We start from the raw sequence: 25,881 nt of genomic DNA on the forward strand, positions 1-25,881 counted from the left end.
TTCACTCCCTATCCAACACTCCTGGCGAATTGTGGGGGGTGGGAATTAGATCAAAGCATCGTACACCAACCACGTTGGACAAACGTGCTAACCCCCATGTTTATTTTCTTTCCTGTACCAGAGCGATGGTATTAACCCTTCTGTGCACATCATCATCAGGTGCCATGCCCAGTTTGAGCTTTGACTGCTATGGCCCACACACTCCTGTTTCAGGTCAAGTGGATCAATTCATTGGTATTCATTTCCAATTCTCCGGCTGCTGTCTCCATCATCATTTGTCTTTGTCTTCCTCTTGCTTTCTTCCCTTCAATCCTTCCCATAATTACCGTGCATTCTAACTCCTCTTTCCTAATCACATGTCCAATGAAGTTACATTGCCTTTTCATGATCTCATACATTATTTCTCTTTTTGTGTTTGCTCTGTTCATGACAACTCTGTGCACAACCCCTCCCAATAAGGATGGGCCCAGGATAAGGCCCCACCCCTCCTAAAGCATCAGGGACTGAGGGGCAAACTGACAGAAATGTATAAATTTCTGAGAGGCGTAGGAAGGGTAGACAATCTTTTTTCCAGGGTAGAGTCTAGAGTCAGAGTCGAACAGCACAGAAACATGAACCACACCGCAAATTCACCCCAAATGAAGCACACTGACCAAAATTGTGATTTGCCCTAAAGACCTAATCAATTTTCTGCGGCCCACAGAGGGTCACTGATGTACACCAGCGCCATTTTGATTTCTATAGATTTGCTAAGTATTCCCACAGTAAAGGAATCTTGAGTGTTGTATATGGTGACATGTATGTACTCTGATAATAAATTCTACTTTGAACTTTTATCTTCTCCAATCACTTGCCAGTAGCCTACATCCCCAACATCAGGCAAGTAGATCAGGCTCATTCAATCCAGGATTGAAATGGGTAGAATTACTGTATGACTTTGTGCTATTAGAAACTTTTAATCTTCTCAAGCTTATGAAGTGAATCATTACTGGATTCGTTACTTTTTTCTCCCATTCACCTCAATCAATTTGCAAATTACAAATGTCACTCCACTATTCAAGAAGGGAGAGAGGCAGAAGAAAGGAGACTATAGGCCAGTTAGTCTGACCTCAGTGATTGGGAAGATGTTGGAGCTGATTGTTAAGGATGAGGTTCAGAGTACTTGGTGACACATGATAAAATAGGCCAAAGTCAGCATGGTTTCCTCAAGGGGAAATCTAGCCTGACAAATCTGAGTTCTTTGAGAAAATAACAAGCAGGATAGATAAAGGAGATATGGTGGATGTTATGTACTTGGATTTTCAGAAGGCCTTTAACAAGGTGCCACAGGAGGCTGTTTAACAAGTTAAGAGCCCATGGTATTATAGGAAAGATACTAGCATGGATAAGGCAGTGAGTGACTGGCAGGAGGCAAAGAGTGGGAACAAAGGGAGCCTTTTCTGACCGGCTGCCAGTGACGTGGCGAACTGCAGGGGTTGGTTTTGGGACCACTTCCTTTTATGTCGTTTGTCAATGGTTTGCATGACAGAATTGATGGCTTTGTGGCCATGTTTTTGGACGATATGAAGGTAACTGGACGGACAGGTAGTGTTGAGGAAGCTGGGAGTCTGCAGAGGGACTTGGACAGATTAGGAGAATGGGCAAAGAAGTGGCAGATGGAATGTAGGGAAGTGTATGGTCATGCACTTCGGTAGAAGGAATAAAAGCGAAGACCATTTTCTGAACGGGGAGAAAAATTAAAATTCCAAGGTGCAAAGGGATTGGGGAGTCCACGTGCAGGATTCCCTAAAAGTTAATTTGCAGGTGAGGAAGGCAAATACAATGTTAGAATTCATTTCGAGAGGACCAGAAGATAAAAGCAAGGATATAATTCTGAGGCTTTATAAGGCATTGATAAGGCCTCACTTGGAGTATTGAGAGCAGTTTTGGGCCCCTTATTTAAGAAAGGATATGCTGACATTGGAGAGGGTTCAAAGCAGGTTCACAAGAATGAGTCCAGGAATGAAAGGCTTGTCATATGAGGAGCAATTGATGGCTTTAGGCCTGTACTCACTGGAATTCCGAAGAATGGGGGGGGGGGGGGTGAGGAATCTAATTGAAACCTAACAGATGTTGAAAGGCCTAGATAGAGTGGATGTGGAGAGGATGTTTCCTATGGTGGGGAAGTCTAAGATTAAAGCACACAGCCTCAGAATAGAGATACTTCCATTTAGAATGGAGATGAGGAGGAATTCCTTTAGCCAGAGGATGGTGAATCTGTTGCATTCATTGCCACAGGTGGGTGTGGAGGCCAGAATACCGGGTGTATTTAAGACGGAGGTTGACAGGCTCTTGATAAATGAGGGCATGAAAGCTTACCGGAAGGCGGCAGGAGAATGGGGTTGAGAGGGAAATGGGTCAGCCACGAGTTGATGGGCTGAATGGCCTAAATTTGCTCCTATGCTTTATGGTCTTATCATCTAATTTCCTCCAATTTTAAATGTCAAAGCACCAATTCCTTCCTGAAATATGTTCCAAATGTCCTACAGTACCATCTCCAAATTTCCATTCCCCATGTCTTTCAGAAAATCAGTATACACAGGCCATTTTACCACAAGGGCCACCACAGTTTCGATCCTCAGTACTGTACGTTTGTGCGCATTTTATAGCTGTCAAGGAACTTGCCTCAGCAACTTTACAATTTCTCAAATGCAGTTGTATTGTGGTCAACTACTGGATTTCTACTTTGGAGACTAGGGACTAAAAGTAAAGGCAGCACACTATTTAACTGGTATTACATGTTAAGTATTCTGTACAAAGAGATGAGTGTTGTACTCAGTCAATGAAAGCAAATAAGTAAACAGTCAAGAAGAAAGTGGTACATAGGCCTTCATAGTAAGAGTATTTGAGTGGAGAGGTAGGAGCAATCACCACTATTCTGAACTGATTCTACGACATACAGACTCACTTTCAAGGACTCTTTTCAACTCATGTTCTCAGTATTTTTTTTTATTTGGATAGCTTTGCCTTCTTTTGCACATTGTTTGTAAGTCTTTATGTACGTAGTTTTTCGTAAATTCTATTGTATTTCTTTTTCCCTGTAGAAGCCTGCAAGAAAATGAATCTCAAGGTAGTATATGGTAGCATATACAAACTTTAATAATAAATTTACTTTGAATTTTGAAGGACATCTTGCTACACAGGGACTTGGTGAGGTGACAATGGGAGTACTGGCTGTCCCTGGTTAAGAACGGTTTCCATTTTAATAGACACTCATAAATTGATCTTGTCCGTATGTCACAAAATACACAGAAAAACTCACTATGGCAATCACACCTCCAAAAGCACACAAGACGGCTAAGAAAAACTTACTAAAAGTGGGGAAATGGAGAAAACTAGTTCTGCCATTCACAGGGATGAACACATGTATGTACGGCAGACTGCTGAATTTACTGACATTGTGAGAGCTTGTTTGTATAAAGAGGTGTCCATAAGTCAGGCACTCAAACTGGGAACAGCCTGTATTGTGCCCAGTTTTGCATCCCTCTACAGCAAATGGATGGATGTCCATTTGAGTCTAGAGGAGGTTTACAAGGATGATTCCGGGAATGAAGGGGTTAACATATGAGCAGCGTTTGGCAGCTTTGGGCCTGTACTCACTGGAATTGAGAAGAATGCAGGAAATCTTATTGAAACCTACCAAATGTTGAAAGAACTATATAGGGTGGATGTGGGGAAGGTGTTTCCTATGGTGGGGGTATCCAGAAGTCGAGAGCACAGCCTCAAAATTAGGGGGTGACTTTTTAAGAACAGAGGTAAGGAGGATTTTTTTTTTAAAGCCACAGTGTAGTAAATCTGTGGAATGCTCTGCCACAGACTGCAGTGGAGGCCAAGTCTGTGGGTATATTTAAGGCGGAAGTTAATCATTTCCTGATCTGTCAGGGCATCAAGGGATATGGCGAGAAGACAGGTGTATGAGGTTGAGTGGGATCCGGGATCAGCCATGATGGAATGGCGGAGCAGACTCGATAGGCTGAATGGCCTAATTCTGCTTCTATGTTTTGTGGTCTTATGGAATGGCGATTCACCAAACCGTTTCCTGGCATGGCAGAATTGCTGTGTGAGGAGAGCATAGTTCTACAGATTATATATCAGAAAAAGAAGTGATATTTACAGAACTGAATCCTTTGTTATTCTCTAGAACCACACTCCAAAATCAACAGCTCAAGGCACCAACTTCTGTGAATGGTTTAAGGTGGAGGATTTCAGGCTCAGTATTTCACACATCCCCAGAAAAAGAACACATTCAAGGCAGAGGCAACATTTGTCAAAATCTAAGACAAATCTGGAGCCTTGTTGTGGGGAGTAATAAAGATTCTTATTTCCTAACTCTAGTTTAAAAGTGACTGCACCTGTACTAAAGATCCAGAATTGAAAACCATGAAAAAAATGTGTGAAGCCCACCAAAGAATCTGTTTAATAGTTAGGCTTCTCGTCCACCGTTGGACGGTGATGTACTTGGTACCAATGAATCTGTCGAATCATAAACTGATACTTCTGGGACAACAAACACTCTTGTCGAACAATCCACAAGTATTTCTTACACCCCAAGGATAGGAATAAAAACACCTCTGTGGCACTGAAGTAGGAACTGACCGTTTACCTTTGTAGCCTACTCGTCTCAGTCAAAGCAAATATGTTGCAAACGTCTGTAAAATATGCTGCGTATACAGTATAAAATAACAAAAGGTCAGTGAAAAATCAGTTGCTCATTGTGTTTTAGAATTACATCCAGTTTGATGTTTCTTACAGAAAAATATAACGGGTTTCCAATAATGGTGCAACTGTAGATTTCCCAACCATGTCTCCCTATTGCTGACTTGTATGAATTATAGGAATTATAAAGTAAGTTCTTCAGTCTTGATTTAATACACAAAATCGGCGCATCCATCTGCTCTGCCGTTCAATTAGAACACAGAGCAGTACAGGCACTTGGGCCCAGCATGTCTGCACTGACCATGATGGCAATCTAACTAATCCCATCTGCCTGCAAATGATACAGATATCCCCATTCCTTCCTTGTTCACACATCCATCTAAATGCCTCTTACACATTGCTATTGTATCTGCTGCCACCACCCCTGGAAATGCAGTCTAGGCACTCGCCATTCAATGTAAAAAAAAATTGCGTCTCACATTTCGTTTAAAGTTACCTCTTCTCACCTTAAACCTATGCCTCTCAGAAGTTTATAAACTTTTATCAGATTTCCCCTCACTCCCTGATGCTCGAGACGAAACAATCCAAGTTTGCCCAATATCTGCTGAAAGATAATATTATCCAATCCTGTAAAATATCTTGGTGAAATTCTGCACCCTCTCCAAAGCCTCCACATCCGTCCTATAATGGAATGTCCAGAAATGTTCACAATACTCACTCAACCAAAATTTAAGCACAGCTACAATACGGCCTCCCAACCTTTACACTGTGTCCAAACTAATGAAGGCAAGCATGTCATGTGCTTCCTTTACCACTCTACTGATTTGCATTGCCAATTTCAGGGGGGTTCGGACTTGTATCCTAAGATCCATATATCAATCAATTCTGCCAAGAATCCTGCCATTTACTGTATATATTCTTTTGCATTTAACCTCTCAAAATGCAAGAATTAAACTCCATCTGGCAGTTACCTGCCCACATTTCCAACTGATCCATATCCTGCTGTATTCATTGACAATGTTCCTTGCTATCCACAATTCCACTAACTACCCTGTTACCTGCAAACTTACAAACAGAACGCTTACATTTTCATCCAAATATGATCCTTGTAGAACACCACTGGACACAAATGTCCAGTCAGAAAACAGCTCTCCACCACTCCCTCCCTCTTCTATGACCAAGCCAATTTTGAATCCAGTTTACCAACACTTAGTGATTTAATTGTCTGGACCATTGTCATGAAGGACCATGTTAAATGCTTCACTGAAGTCCACATCCAGAACGTCTCCTGCCTTATCCTTAATCACCTTCAGCATTTTCTCAAAAGTGTTGCATTGTCAGCTTGCAATATATATGTTACTTGTACTGTTCGCCAGGGATTTCAACACCTTTCCTCTTTTTTGTTTTACAATAAATCCTATAAATCAATTTTCAATGCATTTTCATCACATCTAAGCTTGGACACAGCAGACTAGCTTAGAAACCAGAATTGTTAGTGTGCCAAAACATGAATTCTAGTGCTAAAGCCAAATCATATCCCAATAGCAAAATTAGCCAAATTCCACACTGGAACCACGCTTAGATCATTCATACACAGACACAAGCACTAAAGTAGGACTCGCAGGATTCCAATTTTGTAACACTTCTGTAAAGGCATATTCATTGTGGCAACTGGGCTGCAGGACGACATCCAGTGTAGACTCAGCAAAGCTGGAAATGTCTTCAGACCAATGAGCAAGACATCAGGATCAACCAAGTCCAGCGTCCACACCAAGGTGAAGCTGTACCAGAGCTGTGTTCTGAGCACACTCTTGTATGGGTCAGAATGCTGGCAACATGACAGAGAATGAACTTGGCAAGTTGTCATCATTCCACACCATGAGCCTCGGGAAGATCCTCTGTACTTTCTGGCCAGGAAAGATCTCCAATGGCACCCTACTCCTTCAGGGTCATTAAGAGGACATGGCCACAATCACCATGAGGAAACGTTGGAGATGGATTGGGCACAAGAGAAGTCAACTCCATCATCAAGACAGCAATTTTTTGGACTTCTGAAAAGGTGGAGGAAACATGAAAGACCAAAGACAACTTGGTGCTGTACCGTAGAGGCAGAAATGAGGACCCTGACCTACACCTGGAGCACGATAGAGAAGATGGCCAAGGGCAGACAGAGATGAAGGACCTTCATTGCTGTCCTAAGTGCCAGCAGTATAACAGGCAGTAACTAACACAATATAAGAGGGAGGAAGGCAACTGTCATATTCCAAGGGACATGTAGGTCCTGGTCAGTGGGATAAATGCCAGGATGGAGACCTTGCGTGCTGGGTGGACTGGGAGATATACAAGGCCTCACCACATTAGCACAACAAGAGGCGACTACAGTGGCGCCACCAGGAGCTTGAATCGCCACACAATAGAACAATGTTGAAAGAAGTCTCACGATCTCACAACACAAGAGTCTGCAGTTGCTGGAATCTGGGGCAATACACAGAGACATCAAGATGACTGGTGCACCATGATTTGCATGCAGACACTGGACATTCTCACAGAAAATGGTTCTTTTAGTGCAATGGGGTAACTAGTTGACGGGCGGCGTGACCCATCAGGAAATAGATGAAGCAACTGGAGCAGGGATTCATTCATTTGTACTATACCTGGATGTGAGGGGATCTTATGCATCCTTTGAGCTAGTCAGTGATAGACCATATCGATACGAGAAGACTGTCACATGGAGAGAGCAATTTGGCTTGCACTGGTGAGCCTTATTTGACAGGCTCTTTATGAAAGCAGCCCATTTGTATAGTCAGTTACATCTTGTACAGTCAGTGCCTGCTTCCTCTGCTTAGCTGTGACAGAAGGATACTGAGCGGGAACGAGTCCCTGGCTGACTTCATTGTACTTCTCTAACAGTCCAGGCTCCAATCCAGGTCCCCTTGCTCCTCTTCCTCTGGCACTAGCTGTTCTCTGCGACAGAATGTGACAAGGCCTCTGGTGCAGATACATGTAGGTATTGAAATGGCATCTGCAGGAGACTACTGGTGCTCTTACATAACTATCCCGTCTTCTGCATATCTTTCTGTACCTGCTGTGCTCAGAGAGTGTATAGAGGGTAACCCTTGCTCCTCGGATCCATCCCTTTGAATGGGGCAATGCTGGCTGCTGGAAAAAAGCAAAGTGGACTCCCTCAGAGGGATGGGTTGTATGCACCTCCCGTAAACTCTGGCATTCGCCACAAAGAGATTTGATTGGGAGTGACAACCACCTACACATTGAGAAGAGGAAGACTATTCTTGTTCATAAAAAAAAAGGTCTTGGTTATTAATTGAGTCTTCTGGGCACAAGTCAATGGCTGCCTTCCATCATGGGATCCCAGCAACACTTATGGTAGCCATGATACCACTGGCTCCTCAACGAAATCAAGGTTGACAAAGCCATGTGTGGATATTTTGGCTGGCGACCTCTCTGATGCACTTTGGGAGACACGACAGAGATTTGCTGTGGCCACCTGCAATGATCCCATGGTAAAGTGGATGAGATTTAACGTGAGCTAGATTTCCGTGGAGGGAGACCATCCAGCCACTTGCAGAATGTCCTGTACTTCAGTGACAATAACATTGATAGACCTGATCTTAACGATTCATTGTTCAGTAGGACATCCAAGTAGGACGTGGTGCCTGTGGGAGTGGGCTCGTCACTGATAGACAGGTTTGTGCTTCCTGTCAAGGTCCATGACCCACCTTGGGTGACGGGTCATTACCATAACAAAGCTTCTATTGACAGAATGTTGCCAGTGACATACCCACTGAGGCTCCGAAGGAAATGCTAAATGCTGTCAAAGCGGACACAGAATTTAGAAGGTACTTGGTTAGCATGCAAGTTCTGAATGTGCTCAGAGGATATCCCGATGTTAGCACAGAAACCCTCCGACATCACAAAAACACAACATAGTGGCATAACACACTCCTAATTGTCCTGTGACTGTTCAATGATCACATCCTAAAGACCCAATTTGTGCAAAGGCGGGCAACGTGAATAGCAACGGTTAGGTGCGCGCCCGACACTAGATAAACCATAGCTACACTCACTGACGTGAGAAACACAAAGTCCAATATCGTCACAGACGACTTATCCTGGATGTGATCTACTGCAGGTTAAACAGATTTCTGCTCATTGCAAGTGCTCACTGATCCAGTATCCAGGCTATCACTTAGAGAGTTTGTTGAAGCCAGTCTCACTCAAACACACTACCTGTCTAACCTACTGATGGCTGCAAGTACCTGAATGCAATACTGGGGCATAAAGAAACTGACTTCTCATTGTATCTCTGCCCAGCCCTCCTCCTCCTCCTCAATATTTGGAAACTCTGTTTTGTTTTTAAAATCAAAGGGTATTGTAATTTGCATGAACTTTCAGAACATTTGGCCAATTATTCAATATGGATTCCATGCAATCAACAGCAGCGAGTCTTATCCCATATTAATCTATTTCAAATCTTTCCATGTTATGATGGCATCAAACTCATTCAGTGCAATGCTTGATTGTGATCATATTCTTGTAAAGTGACAAAACAGGGGTACCATAGAGCATGGTATAGAGGAGGGAGGAAGTGGAAGGGAAAGCCATCAGACAAGGCCACCAGTCTCCATTAGACTGGATTGAGAACAACCAGGTACAAGAAGATGAACGCCATGCCATGTATATACTAATAAGTCTAACAAAGCATTTCTTGTAACACATACAGTACAATGAATTAAATTTTAATCATAGCTTGCATGGAAAGTAATACATTCCTTAATCAAGTTCAACATTTGCCTACTCGTTTCAATTTTCAACCATTCCCAATCCATTTTCGGCATACACTTCATGCGTGCATCTTTGCACCTGGTGATTCTCTGTTTAGGTTATAGCGGAAAACCCTTTTAAACACTAAAGGAAAGCCAGGCCAAATGAGAACAGCTGATGTATGTTCTACGATGGCATGTAGCTTGGGCCAATCTAATGTGATGAGGCAGCCTAATGTATCTCCTGTTCAGGAGAGGGTGCAGGTGGGGAAATACAGGGAAAGGGGTTAAGTTCAGCAGCTGTGTTATGGTTAATTTTCCCCTCCCCACACTATTGATCAATTCTAGCATGCTTAAACTTTTTTTTCTCATATGCATGCAGAAAGCCAGCTCCTTTTCCATCTTACCCTCATCCCTTCAAATCGTGACAAGGCTCTTAGAGGTCTCAAAGCTCTTAATGTCCTAAGAGACTTAATGGCACCTAGTTCGGAGTAGCCCAGGGCATTAGCTACGAGGCTGACTAAGGAAACCTATACAGAAACAGAAAAGCAAAGTTCCCAGTACTGTTAGCAAAGGCCCTATCACTGATGAAACAAAGTGGTCTAATTATGAGATTGCCCCAAGCTCGTTGCGTTGAACTGGGGTCAGCTCCCTAGTTCCCTTGCCTGAAGTAATTCCTAGTGACCTAGAAGGAAATGCTTAGTTGAGAAGAGAGCCATAAGATAGAACAAAAGGAAGAAAAGTGAAAAAGAAGGGTCACAGACACACAGACAACTAAAGGGGACCTGTTGGAGGAAAATGCCCAATGGATGATAAGAACCTTACCCTTGCCCTTTACTTTGTGAAGGTCCGATCGAAGTGAGGGGAGAAAAAGCCCAGAAAATTAAGCCACACAAATAAAAGGTACCTATAAAAAAGAATACAGGTAAATCTGTGCTGCATATCAAACTAACCTCTGATATATTAATATACAGAGGCACTGGAAAGAGGGGTAGGGTTGCAGAAAGGACAGATCTCGGCCTGCAAAAATATTGTTCCCAGTGGACAGTCAAACTGGCACTCTGCGATGTGTTAAGCTTGGTGATATTTATTTCAGCATGTTGTTCTTATATGTAGTTAAACAGATAAGTAGCCTGTAAAATGTGCATTGGGTTCTGCAGAGAGTGTTAATTTAAAACCACCATCTCTCTTGATGATTATTAAGGAAGCACCTTAATATTACTTGGTAGTTGCACACAAAGTGGCTCTTTGGAAATACATTGCTTGAAGATGAACATAATACTTTGCCTTCAAGCATGATACAGTATAAATTTCAAGGCATCTCCAACTGATTAACCAAATACTGAAGTGATACTTTTCAGCTTTCTCCCCAGCTATGCCTCATTTGGGGCAGAAAGGCTGTGGAATTTATCTCTCTGTTCCAGCTATTTGAGAAAGCTTCAGGTTGACTCTCCAATGTAGTGATTGAGAGAGTCCCACACGGCCAAAGGTGCCATCATTAGCTGAGACAATAAACCAAGGCACTGCCCATTTTCAGGGGATGCCGAAGATCTCATGGTACTACTCTGAGGAGTAGGCAAGTTATCCTTGGAGATCTGACCAATTCGCTTCAGTCAAAACCTCCAAGACACTCATTATATAGTTCAAAAAACATTGAAACTAGAGGAGGTTGTGTACAATTTGACAGTTTCAAATTGGCTCGATATTTGATTGTGATTTCGGATAATTAATTGCATTGCAGCTGCACCTATTTTAAACTGGTACACTGATGAATTCCACTGGTGTAGTCTAAACAAATCATGTTATCACATATAATAAATATGTAGTAATTGTTGCACACCTCTCCCAATCCACGCTCTCCAAACACAATTTTAGTAAATATCGAGCCAGTTCTTCAGATGCTTAATCACTGATGAAACAAAAATCATAAAAAACATGATTATGCTTAACCATAATCAAAGGAAAGAACAAATGCCCTTTTTAGAAGCATTTTAATGAGTTTCTTTTTAAAGAAAGGATATTCTGAGCACTAAAGACAGCAGAGACAAGCCACCCAATGAAGATCTGATTTTTAAAAAATATTTGTTTATGCATTATGCTTTCTGACTCAGCAATTAATTCAATAAACCAAAGAAATAACAGCTATTCAATAGCAACTAAGTCACACTCATCCCCACAAATAACTCCAAGTGCTGAGAATGTTAGCTATCAATGATACCAAAGGACCCAAATTTGTCTTCAGTACTCAGAAAGGTCAACAGGAGTTGATCTCTGGAAAAAAAAAATTTTTTTAAAAACTTTTTCAAAGGTTGGAATAACTTGAAGCTTTCTATAAAGGAAACAATTTGAAACAGGAGTTTACAATACTATCAGCATTTTCTCTAAACAAAATCTTTTCTACAAGGAAAAAAAGGATGCATTAAAGAGATCTACGGAGGTTATAAATGTTATGTTAGTTCACCTTCAGCCAAGAAGAAACATAAAGCAAGCTCACATCGACTGTTTATAATGGTTAGTGTACCCAAAGCCAAAAGGAAAGACAAGATGATCCGTCCAAGGCCTGCAAGGGAAGTCAATAAGATTTTATATAACATTTTAATTACTATGAATTATCTAATCATTTCAACCAAAAGGGATATTCACATCAACAACACTAAGGCATTCTCTACCACTTTGCCATGGACAAATTTCATGTCCAGAGATGACAGATTTCAAAATAATCATTACACGGGCTCAGAGACAAGACGTTATAAATGGCATTGTTTAAAAATAGTGGCCAACTATTTAAGAGACCCCCCTCCCCCACCCAATCAGTAGTAAGTCTTTGGAGCTCTCTTCCTCAAAATGGCAATGGAAGCAGAGTCTTTGAGCATTTTTAAGGCAGAGGTAGGCAGCTTTTTGATCAGTAAAGGGGTGAAAGGATGCTAGTGGCAGGCAGGAATGTGGAGTCAGGGTCATCAACCATGAAGGGTGGAGCAAGATCCAGGGGCCAAGTGACCTACTCCTGCTCCTAACTTGCATGCTACTTATATCAAGTTTTATGTTGTTATCTACAAGAATACGGGACACACAACTGAGACTCAAACATAAACAGCCTGGAAATTCTTGCTAAGCAACCCACTGGGGGTCTACAGCTACCTAGAATGACTCTTCAAAGCAGCAACTGCCTCAGCAAAGCCAGCGTTAAAGCAATCGGAGAGCCTGTACCATGCGGATAGGGCCTTCCGAATGTAGATCTCATCACATGGCTCCCCTAAGCAAACCCTACACATAAAAATGCTGAAGGGAACTTCAACAGGCAGTTACTCTATGTCTTCAAGCTTATCCTGTGTCTAAGCAACTAGTCTGAATGATTGCTGATGTCCCTGACATTCAGAAACACTCAACTGTTTACGATCACAGTGAAAATGTACATTGGAAAAGCAGTTAAATCATCTCAATTAATCCAAATACAAGATGCAACTTGCCTGAAACTCCCATCTCACTTCTCATCTACTCCTCTCCATTAAGATGAAGGGGTTCACTGTCTAGCCTGGCAGAGCTACTGTGGACAGATTACCCAGCGTAGCTGCCGGCGACTTGCAGTAAGTTGGCAATCTCCAACTAGATTCTGAAGGATGTAACATTTCAGCATAATTGGGAAGTTACCCCTCAGGGAAGTTTGAAATGTCCACAAGAAAGCCCAGCACTTCTTACAGTCATGGCCATAAAGATTTCTTCATGAGCACTTTCCAAACTCAAGGAGGACAAAGGCAGGTACACGAAAACACCAATGGCAAATTCCCCTCGACCTTACAACATGACTTGGTTCTGTCAATAATATGTAAAAATCCAGCATCTCCTGACATGACAGTCATGTTGGCATACTTCAACCACACTGCCTACAGCAATTAAAGGTGACCCTGTACAATTAAGGGCAATCGGGAAGGAGTATAAATAATTGCCCTTGACAGAGATATCCAGATCATGAGAAGCAAAATCTACTGAAACCATTCCATTTTATAAATCAGTCCAAGTGTCCAATTTTTTTTTCTAATTTTCCTCACAGAAATTTTCTTTGATCATCTGGAATTCCTAAATCTCTCCCACTGCTGTACCAGTAGATAAATGATAAAAGCGAGAGCCTCCATTTAGAGTCATCTAATTTTCGACTGGCTAAGAATTCGCTTCAGTAAAGCCCAACAGTTCATGTAGAAGTGGCTGTAGATTGTATTCCTGCCCCAGGCTTGTTGCAGCTTGACCTGTATCCAAAATCCAGCTACATCTTAAGAGTTAAGATTTTGCCTAAACAAACTGAATATCAGGCAGCGGGTATTATGGGCAACCATTCTGCAGCCATTTTGGTACTTTCACTGGGTGTATTTCTGTTTTTGTACACGTTGTAATGAAACAACATGCGGTGTGTATTATTTAAAGAATGGTCATACTTTGAATTGTGCCAAACACCTTCAATAACAAAACTATGTAAAATGCCAACAGAAATATGAACTTCTTTAGTTGCAAGTAAAGAGCCGTTAGGACTTCATAATTTACAGCATCCGCATTTGCAGTTTCAAAAGGTGAATTCAGTGGTTTTTAGAAAATATGTTCTTCAGTTATCCAATGATTTAAAAAAATACCTGTTAGAACCTTAGCATAGAGTGCAGTTACTGAAACAAATCAAACAGATGCACGGGACGCATTCCATTTAGGATGTGCATCATCGTAACTGTCAACAGTTCATTGTTCTGCCCCATGCTGCACTGAAATTTGTCATTTAAACCAGTTAAATATCTAATTTTAAGCATTACTTTTTGAAGTCAACATCACCTTTCTCCAGCAACTCTCCATTTTTGAGATGCCAACTTAAACATTTTGGATAAGCTCTAGATATCTAGAGCAATGCTACAATGAAACATTCCCCCACAGTCACTAGGTTTGCATATATAAATACACTGAGCAGTCAAAACTTAATCACAGATGTTGCTACGGTGATGGAAATAAAATTTAACATGATTCCAACAGTATTACACACACTTTTCACAAATAAATAATCAAATACTTTGCAGGAGAGAAGATTGATTAAAAGATAGTTAGTCAATGTTATTTTATGGACTGAGTCGCATTTTTTTCTTTACACAATAAAACACAAACTCATACTTGTAGGAACATTGCTCAATAATTGACCTGTTTGGGTATAATGATAAGGCATGGCATCTTAATTTTACATTCATTAATACATTCCATTTACAACGTCTACCGAGACTGCCTTACATGTTGTTTTAACTTTTTAAAGGCAAATTAAGAAGAGGTTTGGCAGAGAGGAAAAAACATTCGCAAAGTAATATTGTGGTGATCAAGGCTGAATGTTAGTCATGGGAAGAAATGGGCTTTGTCCAGCCCAGAAAACCCCTGGAAGAGAACCTCTCTGGAACAAAGCTTCAGACTTTCATGTCCTCACCAAAACTTATGACATTAAGCTTTAACATTTTTCTGCCCAAATAAGATTGATAGCCACTCCATCAATCACTTCGATAGACCTCATTAACATAGCTAATTCTTACATTCAACTTAAAATAATTTTAAAACATTATCCTTCTTCACAGTACATTTTGACGATTGATGTTATTGCTGACTGCAGCATAAAAGCATTACACCAGACAAAATATATTCTTTGACTACATAACCCAAATCTTTTTACTTCAATCCCACAAACTTTAACACTAAAAATGAGAAAAATGGATACATACATCCACTATCAGGAAGTCCAGCCAGCACCACGCATTTGTGAAGTACTTTTGAAATCCATAGGCCACCCATTTTAACAACATCTCAAGGATGAAGATATACGTGAAGATCTTGTCAGCATACTCAAGGATGGTACGGATCGTCTTTCTTTGTTCAATGTAAATATCTTCAAAAGCCTAAAAACACAATTTTTAAACTATATGTGGTTTGTCTTTTAAAAACAATTCATTTTGAAAACACCTACTTGCACGAAAAGTGCAAATTCACAGATTGTGTTTCCTTGCTTCACAAGTTCACAATTGTTGTTATTATAGCCAACTGCAAGAGCCTGCAGGCAAAGGTAATCAGAGCTCACTGCAGTCTAATCTTCATCTTACAAGCCTATCTAGCAGGTATCACTCTTGCTGCTGCCCCATCTAGCCCAGGGAGATGACAGCAACACCCAATAATTGCCACACCACAGGTTAGATAACATTGTGTAGAATAGTGACTTGGTCTGGAACCCATTCAATTTATGTTAGTTATTTGCTAGTCATTTTCATATGAATGTGTATTTTCCAGCCAAGTCACTAACAAGGTCTTTATAATTATATATTCAAGGGAGAAAATTAATTTTACCCCTGCCTCTTTAGTAAATATGATCATGCCATATAACAAATCAAACACTAAAATCTGTCTATTAAAATACTTACTGGTAGGTTCTCACAACTGAGAGATTTCACTCATCAGGGAAGTCCAAACAGATGGAGTCTTATTTGAGATAAAGACGAAAAGTGACCCAATGGAAGTCATCAGAATTGTGAAAAGGGCTGTCATTAAAAAAAATTTACACCTATCGGTAGGCAAGGACAGGACTAGGGGAAATAAACAAGCTTATCCATATCCAATAGGGAACTCTTTAATCGAGTGAGCAGAATAGGAATACCCTATTATAGGGTCTCACTGGCTCATTTCAAAAATTGTTACCATAGCTGGCATCAATAAGGTGAATACGCACAGCCCTTTTCATGGGGAAAGAGATTCAAAAACTAGAGGGCATAGGTTCAAGGTGAAAGGGGAGAGATTTAACAGAAACCTGAGGGGAACATTTTTCCACACAAGTGGAGTGCATATGGAATGAACTGCCAGAGGAAACGATTGAGACAGGTACAAAAAATAACATTTAAAAGACATTTGGACAGGTTAATGGAAAGGAAAGGCTTCGTGTTTTTTAAGGGGGGGGGTGTCAACGGAGACAAATGGACCTAGCTTTCATGGGAAGGCATAGTGAGTTGAGTTAAAGGGCCTGTTTCCATTTTCTATGACTCCCATTGTGGACAAGTCACATTTATACCTTAGGCACAATGTAATTAAGGATCTGAAACCACGTACTACAAAAACAAACAAATTAAATTTGCATTGAAGAGAAAATCAAAATAGAACTTGTGATTAAAAAGTCATTCCATTCTACAGTGATTGGGAATTGACACCAGCCACCGTCGCAGCATGCCATACAGATTTAGAACATCCTGGGCAAGTTCTCACTTTGCATTGATTTAGCTGACCTCAACCAAAGAGCTTGTAGTATTTTCTGAGGGTGGTGAAAGGCTCAGTTATAATTGTATCCTGAGATGAACAACCCATAAACTTTGGAGGCGGTCATGAATTATAAGGTATTGAAGGACATGGAAGCTGTACTATAGAAGGAACTAGCACCTATAGAAAGGGAGAAGAAAAATACTGGAAAAACAGTAGTTTTGGAACAACAGCTTGTGACTGTAAAGTACTGCAGCTCCAAGGAGAAATAATGCTGCATGCACTCAGAGTGTCTTCATTTTACCAGAACTCACCAGTGCTCCACTACTGAGCAGAATCATGAACACGATGAAGGTTTCAAACCAGTTGTGCTCCACTATCAAAAAGCAGGTCTTTCGCAGTGTCCACCATGGTTTGCCCCAGCCTTCTTCGATGCTAACCTGACAACATTTAAACCGTTCCACACAACCTACAGAGAATAAAAAAACATGGCTTTAAGAGCACTGGGTTAAATTATTTAACAGTTCATTGACTGACAACCACATACAAGGTGGCAATTTTGTTCAAGGACTTGATGCAGCTTCCGGATCGACTCCGTGAGACAACTACTGCTCCACCTGACAAAAATAAGTTGCTTTGCTCAAAACACCACCTTCCTTTTGAGTGTATTGAATCACAGATACCAGCTTCTTCACCAGATTCTTCTTGAAAACAGCTTTGTGCAATTAGATTCACCGATCTTGCCTGATCCACAAGCCAATTAGCCTTTGAGCAAAAATTATGCCTGTTATTATACCCCAGTTGCTTTCCTCCACCATTTTTTCCCCACCATTTTAATGCATTGTCCAAAGTCAACATTTCAGTCAACTTGCCTCAAAGACTTCTCTCATTTTACCTTGCTTTAAAAATTAAATTCCTGATATGAAGGAATTTGTTGGATTGCATTTCTCTGTACCAGTCTGTAAGAAGTGCAAGTCTGCAAGGAGAGGTTGGACAGACTGGGTTTATTGTCGATGCGATGTCAGAGGCTGAGGGCTGACATTAAATGGTTTGTAAAATTATGAGGGGCGTAGATAGGATCAATAGTTACAGTCTTTTTCCCCAAGGCAGTGGGAACTGGGGGGGGGGGCATAGGTTTAAAGTGAGAAGCAAGATAAATAAAGGAAACATAAACACGAAAAAGTCTTCAGATGCTGGAAATCCAAAGCAACACACAGAAAATGCTGGAGGAACTCAGCAGGTCAGGCTGCATCTATGGAAAAGAATAAATAGTCGGGCTGAGATCCCTCTTCAGCACTGAGAAGGAAGGGGAAAGACGCCAGAATAAAAGGAGGGGAAGGAGGCTAGCTGGAAGGTGATAGGTGAAGCCAGGTGGGTGGGAAAGTTCATGGCTGGAGAAGAAAGAATCTGATAGGAGAGGAGAGTGGATCGTAGGAAAAAGGGAAGTGGGTGGGGAGGAGACCCGGGGGAAGTAATAGGCAGGTGAGAAGAAATAAAAGGTCAGAGTGGGGAATAGAGGAAAAGGGGGGGAATTTGTTTACCAGAAGGAGAAATCGATATTCATGCCATCAGGTTCGAGGCGACCCAGACAGAATATAAGGTGTTGCTCTCCTCCACGTAAATAAAGGAGATCGGAGGGTGATTATTTTTTCATACAGAGCATGGTTCATTCTCAAATGAACTGCCAGAGGAAATGATAGATGCAGATACTATACAACATTTAAAAAGGCATTTTGTCAAGTATTTTGATTGGAAAGGTACAGAGGGATATAGGCCTAACCCAGGCAAATGGGATTAGTGTAAATAGGTACCATGGTCAGCAGGGATAAAGTGAGCAGAAAGGCCTACGTGTGTGCCAACCTTACTATGATTACAATAATATCCTTCTGTAGATTTGGAGGCAGAGCATACCAAGCACTTACGTGGAGATGCTAGCCTGTGATGCTGCTGCAAGTTTTTCACTGCACTTGCACATACACGTAGTTGTGCATATGACAATAAACTCTTCGGAATAAATGCACCACTTTTGTTCTATACTACTGTAATTCAATCCTTATTTTAATTATTTAATTCTAATCCTATCTAGATTAGCAAGGATCAGACCATGCTCTTTTCTCACTCTGCCATCAGATAGAAGGTACAAGAGCCTCAGGACTCACACCACCAGATTCAGGAACAGTTCCTTGTGCCAATGGGTGCTCACAACCCATTGGCACGACGGATATTAACACCTTGTCCTGTGCTTTTGGATTTTGATTAACTGGACCTGTCCAGTGACTGCTGTGAAAGGGCAGCTGACAACAAGGGAAAGACCTCGTGACGACATGGAAAGACAGCTGACAGGAGGGAAGAGACCCCAGTGGGGCTGCCATGGGCTAGCTGCACACGGAGGCAGTCCTCAACACTGTTTCAGTATGTTGGAGACACCCATTAACAGCTATGAAAAGGCAACAGAGGAAGACGAGCACGAGCAGGAGCACAAGATGGCTCAATAACTGATTATGCGGCTGCAGACCCAGGAGTGGAATCTACCATGAATAAAGAGAGCACTACACAAGAGACACCAACACACCAGCAGCAGTAGTGGGACACAAGCATTGGGTGTGCATCTGTGGGTGGGAGAAAGTTACATCAGAAAAGGGGCTGAAGATCCATCAAGGGAGGAAAGGGTGCTTGAGGGAGCAGGGTCCGGGGCCTCACATTGACCAGTGCTTCTCGTGAAGTCAATCAGCTAAGTCAAGTGAAGCGCAGCGACCGAACACAAACCAAAATTCGCAGAGCATCAGCACCCGTCACTGAGGAGGTTAGCAAAGAAAGCCCAGATGGGGCACCCACTTACCAGTGGAAACAACTTTCCTGCCCCTATCATATCTATCCATGTCATAATTTATATGATTTTGTTTTTAATAATATCCCTTCCCATTCTTCTGAATTCCAGTGAGTACAGTGCCAGGCCCTTCAATCTCTCCTCATAAGTTAATCAGTTCACCTCCCAGATCAACTTGGTGAACCTCCTCCGCAAAGCCTCCAAAGCGAGTACATCCTTCCTCAAGTAAGGAGACTAGAACTGCACACAGTACTCCAGGTGCGGCCTCACCAGTACCCTGTCCAGTTGCAGCATAACCTCCCAGCTCTTAAATTCAATCCTTCTTGCAACGAAGACCAACATTCCATCTGCCTTCTTGGTAACCTGCTGCACCTGCAAACCAACCTTTTACAACTCATGCACAAGCACTCACAACAGTATGCTGCAATCCTTGACCAGTTAATAATCTGATCTAATATTTTTCCTTCTAAAGTGGAGAATCTCACATTTCCCAATGTTGTATTCCATCTGCCAGACCCTTGCCCACCCACTTAAACCATTTGTATCTCTCTGCAGACTCTCCACATCCTCTGCACAATTTGTTTTCTCCAGTCAATTTAGTGTTAGCAGGAAACAGATATGCTGCAGTCTCGAAATCTGCAGATGCTGGAAATTCAAGCAACACACACAAAATGCTGGTGGAACGTAGCAGGCCAAGCAGCATCTATAGGAAGAAGTACAGTCGATGTTTCGGGCCGAGACCCTTCGTCAGTCTGCTGCAGTTTTTTCCCCTCTTCTACACTATTAATGCAGATTGTGTACAGTTCCAGTCCCAACACCAACTCCTGTGCACACTGTTCACCACTGACTGCCAAACAGGGAAACATCTATTTATCCCAACTCTCTGCTTTCTATTGGCTAACCAATCTTCTATCCATGTTAATACATTATCCCCAACCCCATGTATCCTTATGAGTAAGACTTTTACGTGGTACCTTTTCAAATGCCTTCTGGAAATTCAAGTACATCCACCTGTTCCCCTCTATCCATTGCTTTCTTTATATTCTTAAAGAACTCCAATATGCTTGCCAAACAGGACCTACCCTTTATGAATCCATGCTGTGTTAGCCTGATGGAACTACTTCTATCCAGATTCTCACTATTTCTTCCTTAATGATAGCATCAAGCATGTTTCCGACTAACTGGCCTATAGTTACCACTTTTTGCTTACATCCGTTTTTAAACAATGGCATGACATTTGCTGTCTTCCAGACTGCTGGGACCCATCAAGAGCCCAAAGGATTTTGGGAAATTATCTACAATAACTTCCCCCAGTTCTTTCAGTACTCTGCAATGTATCCTATTGGGACCAGGGACTTGTCTACCTTTTAGGCCCACTAGTTTGCTCACTGCTACCTCTTTAGTAACAGCAATTGCATTGAGGTCCTCACCTCCCATCACATCCATAACATCTCCCTTTGGCATCGCAGACACGTTCTCCACCATGAAGACTGACACAAAATAGTCCCTCGAGGCCTCAGCCATTTCCACATTACCCAATATTAATTCCCCCTTCTCATTCTCCAAGAGACCTACGTTCACTTTAGCCACTGTTTTCCACTTTATATTATTCTAAAAACTTTAACTATCTGTTTTTATATCTTTTGCTAGCTTACTTTCATAACCTCATTGCTTGCTTTGTGTATTTTTGTTGCTCTTTCAAGTTATTCCAATCTTGCAGTTTCCCATCACTCTTGGTGATTTTAGTTTGATACCATCTGCCATTTTCATAGTTGTCCAAGGCTGGCTCTCCCCACCCTTACTGTCCTTCCTTCTAACTGGAATATACTTCTGATAAGTACTGTGAAAAGCTGTAACTGGCTGCATCGCCATCTGGTGTCGGGTGGGGCACTGCACAGGATCGAAGTAAGCCACAGGGAGTTGTAAACTCAGCCAGCTCCATCATGGGCTCTTGCCTCCGCAGTATCCAGGGCACCTTCAAGGGGCGATGCCTCAAAAACGTGACATCCATCTTTACAGACCCCCATCACGCAGGACACGCCCTCTTCTCATTGCTACCATCAGGTAGGAGGTACAGGAGCCTGAAGGCACACACTCAGCAATTCAGGAACAGCTTCTTCCCCTCTGCCATCCGATTTCTGAATGGACATTCAACCCATGAACACCACCTCACTAACTTTTTTTCCTATCTTTTTGCACTATTTATTTTATGTGTGCGTGCGTGTATATATATATATATATATATATACATACATATATACACACACACACACACACACACGCAGTGCCATGCAAAAGTTTGGGAACCCCTGGTCAAAATTTCTGCTACTGTGAATAGCTAAGCGAGTAAAAGATGACCTGATTTCCAAAAGGCATAAAGTTAAAGATGACACATTTCTTTAATATCTTAAGCAAGAAAACTTTTTATTCCATCTTTTACAGTTTCAAAATAACAAAAAAGGAAAAGGGCCCGAAGCAAAAGTTTGGGCACTCTGCATGGTCGGTACTTCGTAACACCCCCTTTGGCAAGTATCACAGCTTGTAAACACTTTTTGTAGCCAGCTAAGAGTCTTTTAATTCTTGTTTAGGGGATTTTCGCCCATTCTTCCTTGCAAAAGGCTTCTAGTTCTGTGCGATTCTTGGGCCGTCTTGCAAGCACTGCACTTTTGAGGTCTATCCACAGATTCTCGATGATGTTTAGGTCAGGGGACCGTGAGGGCCATGGCAAAACCTTCAGCTGCGCCTCTTGAGATAGTCCATTGTGGATTTTGAGGTGTACTTATGTTCATTATCCTGTTGTAGAAGCCATCCTATTCAGAAGTTTGCAAAAGAACATCTAAACAAGCCTGATGCATTTTGGAAACAAGTCCTGTGGACTGATGAACTTAAAATAGAACTTTTTGGCCACAATGAGCAAAGGTATGTTTGGAGAAAAAAGGGTGCAGAATTTCATGAAAAGAACACCTCTCCAACTGTTAAGCACAGGAGTGGATCGATCATGCTTTGGGCTTGTGTTGCAGCCAGTGGCATGGGGAACATTTACTGGTAGAGGGAAGAATGAATTCAATTAAATACCAGCAACTTCTGGAAGCAAACAGCACACCGTCTGTAAAAAAGTCGAAGATGAAAAGAGGATGGCTTCTACAACAGGATAATGAACCTAAACACACCTCAAAATCCACAATGGACTATCTCAAGAGGTGCAAGCTGAAGGTTTTGCCATGGCCCTCACAGTCCCCTGACCTAAACATTATCGAGAATCTGTGGATAGACCTCAAAAGAGCAGTGCTTGCAAGACGTCCCAAGAATCGCACAGAACTAGAAGCCTTTTGCAAGGAAGAATGGGCGAAAATCCCCCAAACAAGAATCGGAAGACTCTCAGCTGGCTACAAGAAGTGTTTACAAGCTGTGATACTTGCCGAAGGGGATGTTACTAAGTACTGCCATGCAGGGTGCCCAAACTTTTGCTTCCAGCCCTTTTCCTTTTTTGTTTGATTTCATTTTTAAAATCTTTTTTATTAATTATAATTAAAGATCAACAAAAATACATTAAAATAATCAAGTCAATATGTCAATATGCACAATAAAGAATTAAATTAGCAAATAACTGATTAACAAAGCTAAGCAATATATCAATAATAAGAAAAAATAAAGTGTGAAGATCTTTTTTGAAAGAAAAAAGAAAAACCTTTTGTTACTTTGAAACTGTAAAAGATGGAAATTAAAAAAAGTAATCTTGCTTAAAATATTAAAGAAATGTGTCATCTTTAACTTTATGCCTTTTGGAAATCAGTTCATCTTTTACTCGCTTAGCTATTCACAGTAACAGAATTTTTGACGGGGGTGCCCAAACTTTTGCATGGCACTGTGTATATATTGTAATTTATAGCTTTTAGTATTACGTATTGTATTGTACTGCTGTGCATAACAACAAATTTCATAACATATACCAATGATATGAAACCTCATTCTGATTCACTAAATGTGTTATCCACAACATTCTCAGCGCCACAGATGCTCCAGAACAAATCCATGCACAGCTCCAGGGCTAAAATGCGGTCTGTCAGGACGCACTTCCAGCACACATAGTCATTAGGTTCTCTGGCAGCCTCCGAGTTCCCACATTGTACATGAGAAGCATGACATGGATCTGAGCTCACCTGCCATGGCTAAAAGACTTTGAGGGGGGGGGGGGGGAGAAAAGAACTACTTTCATCTTACTTTACTGTTGTTTGTGATTTTAAAAACACATGCCTTCAGATTCAAGGCCAGCTTCTTTCACGTTGTTACAAAACTATTGAACAGTACTCTTGTATGTTAAAATGGACTCTTGACGTCACAATCTACCTCATCTTGCACCTTATTGTCTGCCCGCACTTTCTCTGTAACTGTAATCCTTCAATCTGAACTCTGTTATTGCACAAACTCAATGCAATGCTGTAATGAAAAGATATGCCTGCATAGTATACAAAATAAAGTTTTTCACTGTATCTCAGTACATGTGACAATAATAAACTAATTTACCAAGTTATACGCTCAGACGTACCATCAGTGAAGCAGGCTTCAGGGTCCAAGTATTCTTCAGGTTGTTCCACTGGTGGACCCTCTTCTCCCTCAGGCTTTATATCGATTGTGCTTCCTTCCGATGAGCTGGTGTCATCCAGTTTCTGCAAGTTCAAGAAACAAGTACATGAATGGCAGCTTCACAGGAACATGTCCTGCTGAAGGCATGGATCCCGGCGGGTCAAGTGAGGACACAGATACTGATGGTCAGCCATTTTGTATTGGGCATCAATTATCCCAGAAGAGGAATTGCTGACAAAACAGACCAAAGGTAGCAGGTTTAATTCCTGGAATAGTTTATTGTGAAAAGCCCAACATCAGATGGGTACTTAGGGCAACAATATTCAAAATACAAAGGTAAACTCTGAACAACGCAATTATTGTGCCTTGGCCTCTGATACAATATTATCAATTTTTTGACTTTCAAATTTTTTGAATTTTTTTGTGAGGATAATACATGATTTTGAGTGGGTTGGAAATTCTATGCATAAAGATGCAGTCGTGTGGGACAGAATCAATTTCTTTCCCCTCATCATCGCCATATAGTTGCAGTCTTAAGTGTGAACCCAGTAATGCATTTGAATCGTACAGGATGAGGAACAATTTCAACTCCCTTGGCAACATGGTAAAAATGGAAATAAATCAGACAGAAAAAAATTTAAGGCTTACATATTCATGCATCGATGATAAATAATATGTAAGTAACAAAGGAACATCAATGCAAACATGGATGCATCCTGAACAAAAACCTATGGACTATTTCGTTATCACTGCCTATACTGCTGAAGGTAAATTTTCATGCACTATCCTGTCTAGAGTAATATAACCCATGATAAAATCCAGCAGTTCATTTGTTGTGCTATCTTTTGGGTTAAAAGTCTTGCTCCAAGAAATATTACAATTTAATTGAGTCACTGATTTTTAACCTCACACAGACAAGTAGTAATAAGAGATTGACTGATATCCACTGCTCCCAAAAATAAATAAATAAATACATAATTTTGGGCCTCATCTAAACCCTGCAGAAACTGAGTGGCCCAAACTGTTGGTGGTTATCTTAAGATTGCTCCTAACAAAGGGAAAGCTCACCCCCACTTCCCGATATTTTGCCACTGGTATGGGACAGAGAATCAAAACACGAAATGGATGTGTAACTGAATCAGGTCCTTGGGTACTTGATATCTAAAGTTTCACAGGGTGAGGGGTACTATCTGCGGAGGGGGAGGTGGTTAATGAGTGAAGGGAGGAGTTCGTTTTCAGACTGGCTGTCACTGAGCAGAGGGAGAAAAAGGCACAAACACTCATCATCGACATCTTTAAGAGACGGCGCGTTAAGAAGGCGTCATCCGTCACTAAGGGCCTTCACCATCCGGGATATGACCTCTTCTCATGACTACCATCAGGGAAGTGCTACAGGAGCCTGAAGGCACACACGCAGCAATGCAGAAATAGCTTCTTCCCTTCTGCCATCAGAGTTCTGAATGGTCCATGACCATATCCTTGTTATTCCTTTTATTTGTCACAATTTTTGTAACGTTACATATCTTTGCACTGTACTGCTGTCACAAAGCAACAAATTTCACATCATACAAATGATAATAAATCAGATTCTAAGGACAATATAATCTATATTGATGCCTTTGATGAAAAGACAGACAGATGGAAAGACACGTGCAAGGTTTCAACTGATAATCTGAGAGGGGAAGTGAGCTGCGAGAGAGCACAACATGACTGGGACAATGTGAGCCCATTTACTTCAGTAGGAAGAAACAT

General features: G+C 41.4%; 1 protein-coding gene across 1 annotated transcript in view; it reads right to left on the reverse strand.

The window, feature by feature from the left end:
* The window catches only part of LOC134340380 (sodium channel protein type 8 subunit alpha-like), a 257,867-nt gene that overhangs the window by 29,606 nt on the left and 202,380 nt on the right, over positions 1 to 25,881 (reverse strand). Inside the window, exons 19-22 of the mRNA XM_063037560.1 lie at positions 24,092 to 24,212; positions 17,033 to 17,187; positions 15,206 to 15,379; positions 9,884 to 10,006 (exon numbers count right to left, since the gene is read on the reverse strand). Of these exons, the coding sequence (XP_062893630.1) occupies positions 9,884 to 10,006; positions 15,206 to 15,379; positions 17,033 to 17,187; positions 24,092 to 24,212 (573 nt within the window). The remainder of the gene's footprint in view (positions 1 to 9,883; positions 10,007 to 15,205; positions 15,380 to 17,032; positions 17,188 to 24,091; positions 24,213 to 25,881) is intronic.

This window comes from Mobula hypostoma, chromosome X1 (assembly GCF_963921235.1).
Source record: "Mobula hypostoma chromosome X1, sMobHyp1.1, whole genome shotgun sequence".
NCBI classification, from domain to species: Eukaryota; Metazoa; Chordata; class Chondrichthyes; order Myliobatiformes; family Myliobatidae; genus Mobula; species Mobula hypostoma.